At 41.3% G+C, this 13,319-nt stretch overlaps 1 protein-coding gene across 1 annotated transcript in view; it reads left to right on the top strand.

Annotated features, from left to right (window-relative positions):
- LOC124279942 (ankyrin repeat and MYND domain-containing protein 1-like) overlaps positions 1–13,319 on the top strand; it is a 47,878-nt gene that overhangs the window by 27,979 nt on the left and 6,580 nt on the right. Inside the window, exons 15-16 of the mRNA XM_046715822.1 lie at positions 296–450; positions 2,715–2,848. Coding sequence (XP_046571778.1) covers positions 296–450; positions 2,715–2,848 — 289 coding nt within the window. The remainder of the gene's footprint in view (positions 1–295; positions 451–2,714; positions 2,849–13,319) is intronic.

Raw genomic sequence — 13,319 nt, 5'->3', positions numbered from 1 at the left:
CTGTTTCCTCCACAAAAATTCAATATTTAACATATTTTTAACATTCACACAAATGCAATCATTAAAATGAACCTGTAAATGAGCAAAAAGGTAGCAAATCAAAAGTTAAATAAATGATTTACACATTTTCATATTACCTCTTTGTAATGATATGAAATTTTGTATTTTATTGCAATCTTTAAATCTTTTCATTATTAGCTATTTATATTTAAGATTGTTATTATCATATGGTGGAACTGGAATGGCATTACTAAGTATAATGATATTAATCACAAGTTGTCCGTGTGATTTACAGAAAACCTTTGCTGAAATATTGCTATGAGTGTGGTCGGTCAGTCGGTGTCCGTCTCTCGGCCTGTACACGATGCAAGGAGGTGTACTACTGTAGCAAGGCCTGCAAACTCAAGGCCTGGAACGCTCGTCACAAGGAGGAGTGTATTAGAGTGGGAGGTGAGTGTCTACCTGTACCAGGTGTATTAGAGTGGGTGGTGAGTGTCTACCTGTACCAGGTGTATTAGAGCAGGAGGTGAGTGTCTACCTGTACCAGGTGTAAGGAGGACAGTATTAGAGAGGTAGGTGAGTGTCTACCTGTACCAGGTGTATTAGAGTGGGAGGTTAGCATCTACCTGTACCAGGTGTATTAGAGTGGGTGGTGAGTGTCTACCTGTACCAGGTGTATTAGAGCGGGAGGTGAGTGTCTACCTGTACCAGGTGTATTAGAGCGGGAGGTGAGTGTCTACCTGTACCAGGTGTATTAGAGTGGAAGGTGAGTGTCTACCTGTACCAGGTGTATTAGAGTAGGAGGTGAGTGTCTACCTGTACCAGGTGTATTAGAGCGGGAGGTGAGTGTCTACCTGTACCAGGTGTATTAGAGCGGAAGATGAGTGTCTACCTGTACCAGGTGTATTAGAGTAGGAGGTGAGTGTCAACCTGTACCAGGTGTATTAGAGTGGGTGGTGAGCGTCTACCTGTACCAGGTGTATTAGAGTGGGAGGTGAGTGTCTACCTGTACCAGGTGTATTAGAGTGGGTGGTGAGTGTCTACCTGTACCAGGTGTATTAGAGCGGGAGGTGAGTGTCTACCTGTACCAGGTGTATTAGAGCGGGAGGTGAGTGTCTACCTGTACCAGGTGTATTAGAGTAGGAGGTGAGTGTCTACCTGTACCAGGTGTGGGAGGTGGCGAGTACCAGGTGGTGAGCGTCTACCTGTACCAGGTGTATTAGAGTGGGTGGTGAGTGTCTACCTGTACCAGGTGTATTGGAGCAGGAGGTGAGCGTCTGCCTGTACCAGGTGTATTAGAGTCGGAGGTGAGCGTCTACCCGACTAGGTGTATTAAAGTGGGAGGTAATTGTCTACCTGTACCAGGTGTATTAGAGTGGGTGGTGAGTGTCTACCTGTACCAGGTGTATTAGAGCGGGAGGTGAGTGTCTACCTGTACCAGGTGTATTAGAGCGGGAGGTGAGTGTCTACCTGTACCAGGTGTATTAGAGCGGGAGGTGAGTGTCTACCTGTACCAGGTGTATTAGAGTGGGAGGTGAGTGTCTACCTGTACCAGGTGTATTAGAGTGGGAGGTGAGTGTCTACCTGTACCAGGTGTATTAGGTGTATTAGAGCCGGGGAGGTGAGTGTCTACCTGTACCAGGTGTATTAGAGTAGGAGGTGAGTGTCTACCTGTACCAGGTGTATTAGAGCGGGAGGTGAGTGTCTACCTGTACCAGGCGTATTAGAGCGGGAGGTGAGTGTCTACCTGTACCAGGTGTATTAGAGTGGGAGGTAATTGTCTACCTGTACCAGGTGTATTAGAGTAGGAGGTGAGTGTCTACCTGTACCAGGCGTATTAGAGCGGGAGGTGAGTGTCTACCTGTACCAGGTGTATTAGAGTAGGAGGTGAGTGTCTACCTGTACCAGGTGTATTAGAGCGGGAGGTGAGTGTCTACCTGTACCAGGCGTATTAGAGCGGGAGGTGAGTGTCTACCTGTACCAGGTGTATTAGAGTGGGAGGTGAGCTTCTACCTGTACCAGGTGTATTAGAGTGGGAGGTGAGTGTCTACCTGTACCAGGTGTATTAGAGTGGGAGGTGAGTGTCTACCTGTACCAGGTGTATTAGAGTAGGTCTGTTGGCATGAAATTTGGTGTAGCCATTATACAGAATTTTATTTCGTTCTACACAATTGGTAACACCACCTCGAGAATTTTGTTATATAAACTGAAGCATTTAGGAAATTGCTATATCCACGTTCTTTATAACAATGCTATCACCAGTTTGTATTTTTCTTGTACACAAGGAAGTTGTTCTTTGTTCAGGTGACCGCCTCCGTGGTGTAGTGGTTAGAGCATCCGCCCGGAGAGCGGAAGGTCGCGGGTTTGATCCCTGACCGCGTCATACCAAAAGACGTTAAAATATGGTACTTGTTGGTCCCTGCCTGGCACTCGGCATTAATGGGTACAACAAGAACTGGTCGGCTCGGAGTCAGTATAATGTGTCTGAGTGGGATATTCATGCTTCACTGCGGCATGGTATCTCAGTGGGCTAGCACTATAAAACCAGCTTAAGTCTGGGCTAGTACAAGCTGCCGCACATACACATACACACGCATGCACGTTGTCATATGAGCGAAATATTCTCAAGCACGCCGTAAAACCCAATTTCACCTCACCTTACCTCACCTCACCTCACCTCACCTCACCTCACCTCACCTCACCTCTTTGTTCAGGTCGGTCCCGCAGCCCGAGCCCCTCCCAGAAGAAGAACCGAATTGACAGTCCTACCCCAACCACCACGGCAGACCGTGGACGCAAGACAACGGTCAATGAATTGACCAAAGACAAGCATTCACAGAAAGTGGTGGTGAGTGATTCATTAACTCAATCGGTCTAGTCCTCTGTCACATCTTGTGTTACACCAGTAAGAGGAAGTCCCTCTCAACATGGAGTGACAATTCTCACATGTCAGTTATCACCAACTGCTATAACTGTAATCCTCCATCACACAGTGTGGGTGGCTATGTTTGTGTCTTCCACACAACTTCTTGCATGATGTTGATTTTAGGATCATTTAAGATAATCAATATACTGTGTAAGACCATCTATAATATAGCTCTTGTACCTAGAATGAGGGAGTCATAATACTATGTACAATGTAGAAGATTAGATGGTTTTATTACTTCATAAAGAAACTTGAATTCAAGAGCAAAATCTGGTGTCGCACCATGTCAAAACAAAATGGTGTCGTGTATTTTGGAGTTGTTTTATAGTTTTATTACTTCACAAGCAAACTTTATTTCTATGCAAAATCTGGTGTCACACCATGTCAAACCAAAATGGTGTCGTGTATTGGAGTTGTTCATGTGACAAGCATCACAGATAAAGTCAACAGAACACATATGACTCTGTGTAATCTTCCAGCATTATTCCTGGTCAAAGGCAGAATAGACGGGTATATTAGCATTGATATTGAATGTTTCCACAGGGTGACACATTATACGCAGGGGCGTACTATAGATGGTGATATACAGTATGTAGATATGTTATAATTTCTATTAAGAAGAGAAATTATCAAGAAAATCATTTCAAACAAATGAAAAGCTGATGTGCTTAATGTGCTTGAATATGTATATATACCAACGTATGTGCCACTCATCATTGAAAGGGTCATAAAAACATGATCAGTACTGGATTATGGACTAAAAGTTCTATTATTCTATTCTTTTGGATGGATTGAGTAACACGCTTGATAGAGGAACTGTCCACTACACTGAAATGTCCTGCAAAGAAAACAAGAATATTTTATCTGTAGGTCACTCCTTATGTAATCCTAATTGATGGTGCAACTTTTAATGTCCACAATCAAGTGGTAATATTAGTAATTATGACAATTAACATGAATTAAAAAGTTTAAATTTCCACTTTTAAGTTTTAGTTTGACATGCTGCTGTCTGACATTTGCTGCAGACTTAGAGCAACATCCCTGTATCCCTATCAATTGATGAGTAGCATATATGATCTCTTTCCACATATTGTATTGTCTATGTTATTCCATCAATTTCAGAGTCTTCCAATATATCTTCTGGTGAATGTTTTCTCTCTGTGATTGGCTAATTCTCTACTTGTAGTATATCAGCTATTTTGATTGCTTGTGTGAAAACATATATATCATATATCCAGTATTCTAAAACAAGAGAGTGTTAACTTGAATAGGACAACGGACATGTTTGAAAGGTAATGAATATTTCAAGGAACTGGAACATAGCAGTAATTTGGGTGAGGTCTTCAATTTAAAATTTGGGAAATGGAATTTGTCAAGGCTGATAAAGAGTTCTGTTAGGTCAGGTTGGTGCTTTAATTGCCGGAAGATAATAAGTGTTGTGGTTGGTTTGTTTTTTGTCAGTTCATTATTCCCTGAGGCAGTTAACTCTCAGCAGCACCCATAGAACAGTGAGCTCTTAGGTTTCTCTTCGTCAACATTTTCCAGATAATTCAATACAGTATTCTATTTCTAGTTTGCTATTTCCTGTTTGGGATAGCTTTTGAAAAATGTATTTAATTTTGAATCTGGAGTTTCTCTTCATCAGTATATTCCAGATAATTCAATATTTGAAAATATGCATATTTTTTAGAGTCGACTATTTCCTGTTTGGGATGGCTTTTGAAAAATAAACTCAATTTGGAAATTTATTTCGTAGGAACACGTTCAAATTTCTGATTTCATTTAAACAGGTGGTGTAAATCATGAAAAAATATATCCTATGGCTTAACTCTAGCACAGACCTTTTAGCTGGGTCACTGTGACATACAGGTACACTTGCACTGGGTCTGACCTTTATATTATCATTTAGAGGGGGTGGGAAGAGGAAGTTCTATTTTTTAAATATAAAATATTGATGTGAGCATTTTTTAGGGACTGGTAATTTCTTACAGGGAATTTCTTATGTGGGGCAATGAAAAAATGTTTCATTTATTGGTAGAATTAAGTCTGCCCGCATGCTAGATTAAGCATGAACATAATGAGGAAGGTTTATTCAATTTAATGTCACAAAGTTTGCAATAAAATCTAACTTTTTATCCTGAACTTGGCAACAATGTAGCAAGATGTCTGTGCGGACAGCATCTGTGTTGTAAGTATGCCAGCTAAACAGAGTAGTGTAATCAACAGCTGGAGACAGCCATTGGAGGATGTTGTTTATCCGTTGAACCTAGAAACTAGTCGCATACCCTGGTCCTAGTATAACACCTCAGTTTGATGTAACATTTTCTGTGTGGTTGTGTCTCATATAATAACATACATTGTTAGTTGCTGTTGGCAACCAGTGCTATCTGATTTACAGGATTTATCTCTCAGGATAGGGATGATCTAGGGAACTTTTGGCCACATTTTGATATCAGTTTAGATTTTGATATTGTTTTATAAACAAAGTCCATTATAATAAATCGTGATGTCATACATACACATATGGTCTGGCTACTTAATAGTTTTGTGGGTGGAGTTTAATGTTTTGTTTGTAAAAATATTAAATGGAATATAATAATTTGGTGTCAGGATTCAATAAAACAAAGATATCATTGTTCCTGGATATCCTGAAATGTGTTACGGTTCCTTCATCCAATTTTTGGCTAAAATTTTCAGAGAAGAATATTTGTTTTTCTTGTGACGATATGTAATATGAACCCCAGCCTCAAAGCATTTAATGGTCAGTGTCGTGGAATGAAAGTTAATGAATGTAACTTAAGTCTATGTACAAATGTTAAACTCATCATGGTTGTTTGGAAAATGGGTGGCAAGAGCATGACAAACATGTGACAAGTGAGTGATGGATGTATGACATAGTAGAAGTGTAACAGTTGTATGTCAAATTATGACAAAGGCAGGGTTAATTCTCACAAGTACAAGTATGTGACAGTTGTTTGACAAGTGAGTAACAGTTGTTTGACAAGTGTGTGGCAATTATTTGACAAGTGTGTGACAGTTGTATGACAGTTGTTTGACAAGTTCATGACAGTTGTTTGAGAAGTGTGTGGCAATTGTTTGACAAGTGTGTGGCAGTTGTATGACAGTTGTTTGACAAGTATGTGACAGTTGTTTCACAAGTGTGTGACAAGTTCATGACAGTTGTATGACAGTTGTTTGACAAGTGTGTGACAGTTGTTTGACAAGGGTGTGATAATTGTTTGACAAGGGTGTGACAGTTGTAAGACAGTTGTTTGACAAGTGTGTGGCAATTGTTTGACAAATGTGTGACAGTTGTTTGACAAGTGTGTGACAGTTGTTTGACAAGTATGTGACAAGTTCATGACAGTTGTTTGACAAGTGTGTGACAAGTTCATGACAAGCATATGACATCGTGCACCACAATGCCTATTTAGTACTGCATTATGTTTACAAGCAGCTTCACTTTAATGTTAAACAATATCTGTGTTCATGAAGTGTCAACCATGGATTGTATTTTTATCAGTGAGACCTGACCTAGCTCGAGGCCATTAATCCTGACATTTGTATTTCAGGCTATTGTATAACCAGACCAATAACACCGGTCGTGTCTCTGGTAGGGTAACTCCTGTATAACCCTCTGTGTGCTGCACTCTAACTAACATTTATACTAACACATTGTGATTGACAAACATGGGATTCTGGGCACCAACTGTGCCTTTGAATCCCCACAGGGAGACAAACATGGGATTCTGATTCCACAGAGAGTGAGACTAATATGACCTTTCACTGTTGGATGTCAGGTCCAGACCTCGTCAGCTCTTTAGTGTGTGTATAGACAGTGACTAGATGTTGATGACAGTTGTATAGAAGTGTCCAAGTCAGTTAACACTGTTTTAATACCACACGATGTTCGGTAGAGATTACCATCTGTGTGTTGATAACAACATAACCCTGACTCTGTTACTCTAATTCCCCGGAACTTGTAATTAGTTCAGTATTTCCGGTAGCTACTCAGTGTTAAGAGGTTGGTAATAAATTTTCAATAAATTGTACACTTAAACATTATTTTACAATATATTCCTCATACAGCTGAAGACTAAAGCAAGGCTCTGTACTTTCAAATACACTGGACTTGAACTACAGTGGTATCAGCTGCGTGACCAGTAGGCACATTCTCAAAATGATGACCCTTTAGACACAATAACAAAATGATGACCCTTTAGACACATTCTCAAAATGATGACCCTTTAGGCACATTCTCAAAATGATGACCCTTTAGGCACATTCTCAAAAGGATGACCCTTTAGACACAAAAACAAAATGCTGACCCTTTAGGCACATTCTCAAAATGCTGACCCTTTAGACACAAAAACAAAATGCTGACCCTTTAGGCACATTCTCAAAATGCTGACCCTTTAGGCACATTCTCAAAATGATGACCCTTTAGACACAAAAACAAAATGGTGACCATTTAGACACAAAAACAAAATGGTGACCCTATAGACACAATAACAAAATGGTGACCCTACAGACACAATAACAAAATGGTGACCCTACAGACACAATAACAAAATGGTGACCCTACAGACACAATAACAAAATGGTGACCCTACAGACACAATAACAAAATGGTGACCCTGTGCCCACAAGATGACCCCGTGTACACATCAAAATGATGGCTCCGTGAGCGGCCACAGAATGTGTCATTTTTTCATGACTTTTTCCCAAAAAAATTCCAATGATGTCTACACCACACGTCAGTATGTTGTTATGATAATTGTGCACATTTCTTTTCTACATTTATACTGCCATAAAGATAATATTTAAGTCACATCTTATAAATAAATCAGTCAGCATTTATAACTTCACAACCTGCTCTCTACATCATTAATACAGAAAGCAGTAGACAACGCTATGAAACCAGAGACATTATTAAGTGCAGGAATGCCCCTGGGACTGGGGATATGTCAGGTTGCCCTGGGGCACACTGTTTCAGGGTTGTGTAGCTGGGTGAATGTCTCTTCTCCCGAAATGAATACATCTCAAATGTCTGACTGTGGCAGAATGTTCATTCAGATGTGAGGTCCACATGCAACCAAACGGATGTCTTTAATAAGATAAGCATTCACAAGCTAATTTGTAATTACTGAATGTTTCTTGAAGAAGATATTTTGTAATGTATTTACTATAATATACATGTGACAAGATTGGTCAAAATATTATTCTTGTTAAAATACAAAAGCACTATATTTGTTGACAAGGAATGTTAACCAATATCCTGAATTAGAATATCTTATTTTCTGTTTAAAGTGACACTGATCATGAAACACTTTGTTCATAAATGTTAGCTGCAAAAAAATATACATTTTATACTGCCACAGATTTGAAGTTTTTGAGTTCGCTTCCACCCGATTTTGCTATTATATTCCTTCATTCAGATCCCCAGTTTCTTGAAGTGTGAGCCTAATGCACAAATACCAACATTTCTATATTCCCTAGTGTTGTGGTAAAGATAAGAATAAGTGATATCATTCAAGAAAGAGACTGTATGCCATCTGTTGACATTGTGGACTGTAATAAGTCGAGGACCTTGTTCCATGATCCACTTAGGCTTTAGGTTGTGGTATAATTCCCATACTTTAACAGGCCTTACGACAGATGTAGAACTGTGATGGCTTTGGAACGGTGCAATGTCAGGTTTTGTCATTCTGGTAATCAAGTCCATCCTCTTCTAAAGGTTTCAGGGGCCTGTCAGAATCATTACTGTGAGTTTAAATCCAGGTTTGCCCTAATCCTGGTTCTAGGTTTGTCAACACCATTACTGCCACCACGCCCGAAGTGGCAGTATGAGACCTGCATTACCTTGGGATCTCCTTCCACATTAGGATGACATGACATGACATGCTGTGGTATAACATGACATGACAGAACATGACATGCTATGGTATGACATGACATGACATGCTGTGGTATGACACGACATGACATGCTGTTGTATGACATGACATGACATGCTGTGGTATGACACATGACATGCTGTGGTATAACATGACATGCTGTGGTATAACATGACAGAACATAACATGACATGCTGTGGTATGACACGACATGACATGCTGTGGTATGACATGACATGCTGTTGTATGACACGACATGACATGGTGTGGTATGACACGACATGACATGCTGTGGTATAACACGACATGACATGCTGTGGTATAACATGACATGCTGTGGTATAACATGACATGACATGCAGTGGTATAACATGACATGACATGCTGTGGTATAGCATTACATACCCTGGTATAAGATGACATGCTGTGGTATACTGTTCAAACCCATGTCACTCAGTCTATCATCAGACGCCTGTAACATAAAAGTAATTAAACCTTTACCCTGTTTATTGAATGTTTTGTCACGGAACAGTTCACCTTTGAATTGACTGCTTTTCCACTTTAACTAGTAAAAAACCCAGTCACACAATGTGGGTGAGGGAAATATCCTGATTCAATTGTCATTTGCATATAACATTTCCCTCAGTGGCCCAGACTGTACCATTATGATATGTCAGATAAACAACAGGATGTTGTAGTGACCTGGTAATCTCCAGCAAAAACATGTCTGATCATAGACTGAGAACTGTGTGGGCACATTGCCATCCGGACATGCTGTCTCTCACAGGGAGCTGGAGCTAAATCATGCTCTACACAACACGGATGTAGGTTTCAATGCGCATTAAACAAATGAAACCTGAGTTTCCAAATCAAGTCATGTACATTATATACTTTTTCAAATTGTATAGATGTCGTTTTAATGTATGATAATGATTGAGGGTAAAGAGACAGAGACACATGCAAGCAGACACAGACACAGAGAGACACACAGACACACTCAAACATAGACACATGCAAGCAGACACAGACACAGAGAGACACACAGACACACTCAAACATAGACACATGCAAGCAGACACAGACACCCAAACATAGACACATGCAAGCAAACACAGACAGACAGACACAGAGAGACACACAGACACACTCAAACATAGACACATACAAGCAGACACAGACAGACAGACACAGAGAGACACACAGACACACTCAAACATAAACACATGCAAGCAGACACAGACACAGAGAGACACACAGACACTCAAACATAGACACATGCAAGCAGACACAGACACTCAAACATAGACACATGCAAGCAAACACAGACAGACAGACACAGAGAGACACACAGACACACTCAAACATAGACACATGCAAGCAGACACAGACAGACAGACAGAGAGAGACACACAGACACACTCAAACATAGACACATGCAAGCAGACACAGACACAGAGAGACACACAGACACACTCAAACATAGACACATGCAAGCAGACACAGACACTCAAACATAGACACATGCAAGCAAACACAGACAGAGAGACACACAGACAAACTCAAACATAGACACATGCAAGCAGACACAGACAGACAGAGACACACAGACACACTCAAACATAGACACATGCAAGCAGACACAGACACCCAAACATAGACACATGCAAGCAAACACAGACAGACAGACACAGAGAGACACACAGACACACTCAAACATAGACACATACAAGCAGACACAGACAGACAGACACAGAGAGACACACAGACACACTCAAACATAGACACATGCAAGCAAACACAGACAGACAGACACAGAGAGACACACAGACACACTCAAACATAGACACATGCAAGCAGACACAGACAGACAGACACAGAGAGACACACAGACACACTCAAACATAGACACATGCAAGCAGACACAGACACTCAAACATAGACACATGCAAGCAAACACAGACAGACAGACACAGAGAGACACACAGACACACTCAAACATAGACACATGCAAGCAGACACAGACAGACAGACACAGAGAGACACACAGACACACTCAAACATAGACACATGCAAGCAGACACAGACATTCAAACATAGACACATGCAAGCAAACACAGACAGACAGACACAGAGAGACACACATACACACTCAAACATAGACACATGCAAGCAAACACAGACAGACAGACACAGAGAGACACACAGACACACTCAAACATAGACACATGCAAGCAGACACAGACACAGAGAGACACACAGACACACTCAAACATAGACACATGCAAGCAGACACAGACACTCAAACATAGACACATGCAAGCAGACACAGACAGACACAGAGAGACACACAGACACACTCAAACATAGACACATGCAAGCAGACACAGACACTCAAACATAGACACATGCAAGCAGACACAGACAGACAGACACAGAGAGACACACAGACACACTCAAACATAGACACATGCAAGCAGACACAGACACAGAGAGACACACAGACACATGCAAGCAGACACAGACAGACAGACACAGAGAGACACACAGACACACTCAAACATAGACACATGCAAGCAGACACAGACACCCAAACATAGACACATGCAAGCAAACACAGACAGACAGACACAGAGAGACACACAGACACACTCAAACATAGACACATACAAGCAGACACAGACAGACAGACACAGAGAGACACACAGACACACTCAAACATAGACACATGCAAGCAGACACAGACACAGAGAGACACAGACACACTCAAACATAGACACATGCAAGCAGACACAGACACTCAAACATAGACACATGCAAGCAAACACAGACAGACAGACAGACACAGAGACACAGACACACACTCAAACATAGACACATACAAGCAGACACAGACAGACAGACACAGAGAGACACACAGACACACTCAAACATAAACACATGCAAGCAGACACAGACAGACAGACAGAGAGACACACAGACACACTCAAACATAGACACATGCAAGTGCAAGCAGACACAGACAGACAGACAGAGAGAGACACACAGACTCAAACATAGACACATGCAAGCAGACACAGACACAGAGAGACACACAGACACACTCAAACATAGACACATGCAAGCAGACACAGACAGAGAGACACACAGACAAACTCAAACATAGACACATACAAGCAGACACAGACAGACAGACAGAGAGAGACACACAGACACACTCAAACATAGACACATGCAAGCAGACACAGACAGACAGACAGAGAGAGACACACAGACACACTCAAACATAGACACATGCAAGCAGACACAGACACAGAGAGACACACAGACACACTCAAACATAGACACATGCAAGCAGACACAGACAGAGAGACACACAGACAAACTCAAACATAGACACATGCAAGCAGACACAGACAGACAGACACAGAGAGAGACACACAGACACACTCAAACATAGACACATGCAAGCAGACACAGACACAGAGAGACACACAGACACACTCAAACATAGACACATGCAAGCAGACACAGACACTCAAACATAGACACATGCAAGCAAACACAGACAGACAGACACAGAGAGACACACAGACACACTCAAACATAGACACATGCAAGCAGACACAGACACTCAAACATAGACACATGCAAGCAAACACAGACAGAGAGACACACAGACAAACTCAAACATAGACACATGCAAGCAGACACAGACAGACAGACAGAGAGAGACACACAGACACACTCAAACATAGACACATGCAAGCAGACACAGACACAGAGAGACACACAGACACACTCAAACATAGACACATGCAAGCAGACACAGACACTCAAACATAGACACATGCAAGCAAACACAGACAGACAGACACAGAGAGACACACAGACACACTCAAACATAGACACATGCAAGCAGACACAGACACTCAAACATAGACACATGCAAGCAAACACAGACAGAGAGACACACAGACAAACTCAAACATAGACACATGCAAGCAGACACAGACACACAGAGATACACAGACACACTCAAACATAGACACATGCAAGCAGACACAGACACAGAGAGACACACAGACACACTCAAACATAGACACATGTAAGCAGACACAGAGAGACATACTCAAATATAGACACATACAGACATATTGGAGTCACAGCCTGACACACCAGGATATTGATAATTAAAACGAACCATTCACAAAAATAGAGTAGATTATAACTGCAAACTATATAAATAATAACTGATGAACTTCACTGCAGGCAGGCTACTGCAGTCCTTTATGTAGAGTGATAAGCCTTCATGCACATGCAATTGGCATATTCAGTACTTCTGTAGGTGAGGATTAACGGTTTGTGGCTGACAGGAGCATAAACAAACAACAATTACAGTACATTTATATACACATACATTCACAAAACAGGCCTACAACTGTGGCACAAAGTATTACAATGCATAGGTACTTCAGGGTAGGGCTGGGACGGGTACT

Source organism: Haliotis rubra, unplaced genomic scaffold (assembly GCF_003918875.1).
Source record: "Haliotis rubra isolate DU_JTF1 unplaced genomic scaffold, ASM391887v1 Scf259, whole genome shotgun sequence".
Taxonomy (NCBI): domain Eukaryota; kingdom Metazoa; phylum Mollusca; class Gastropoda; order Lepetellida; family Haliotidae; genus Haliotis; species Haliotis rubra.
This window is presented reverse-complemented; position numbering and strand designations above follow the sequence as displayed.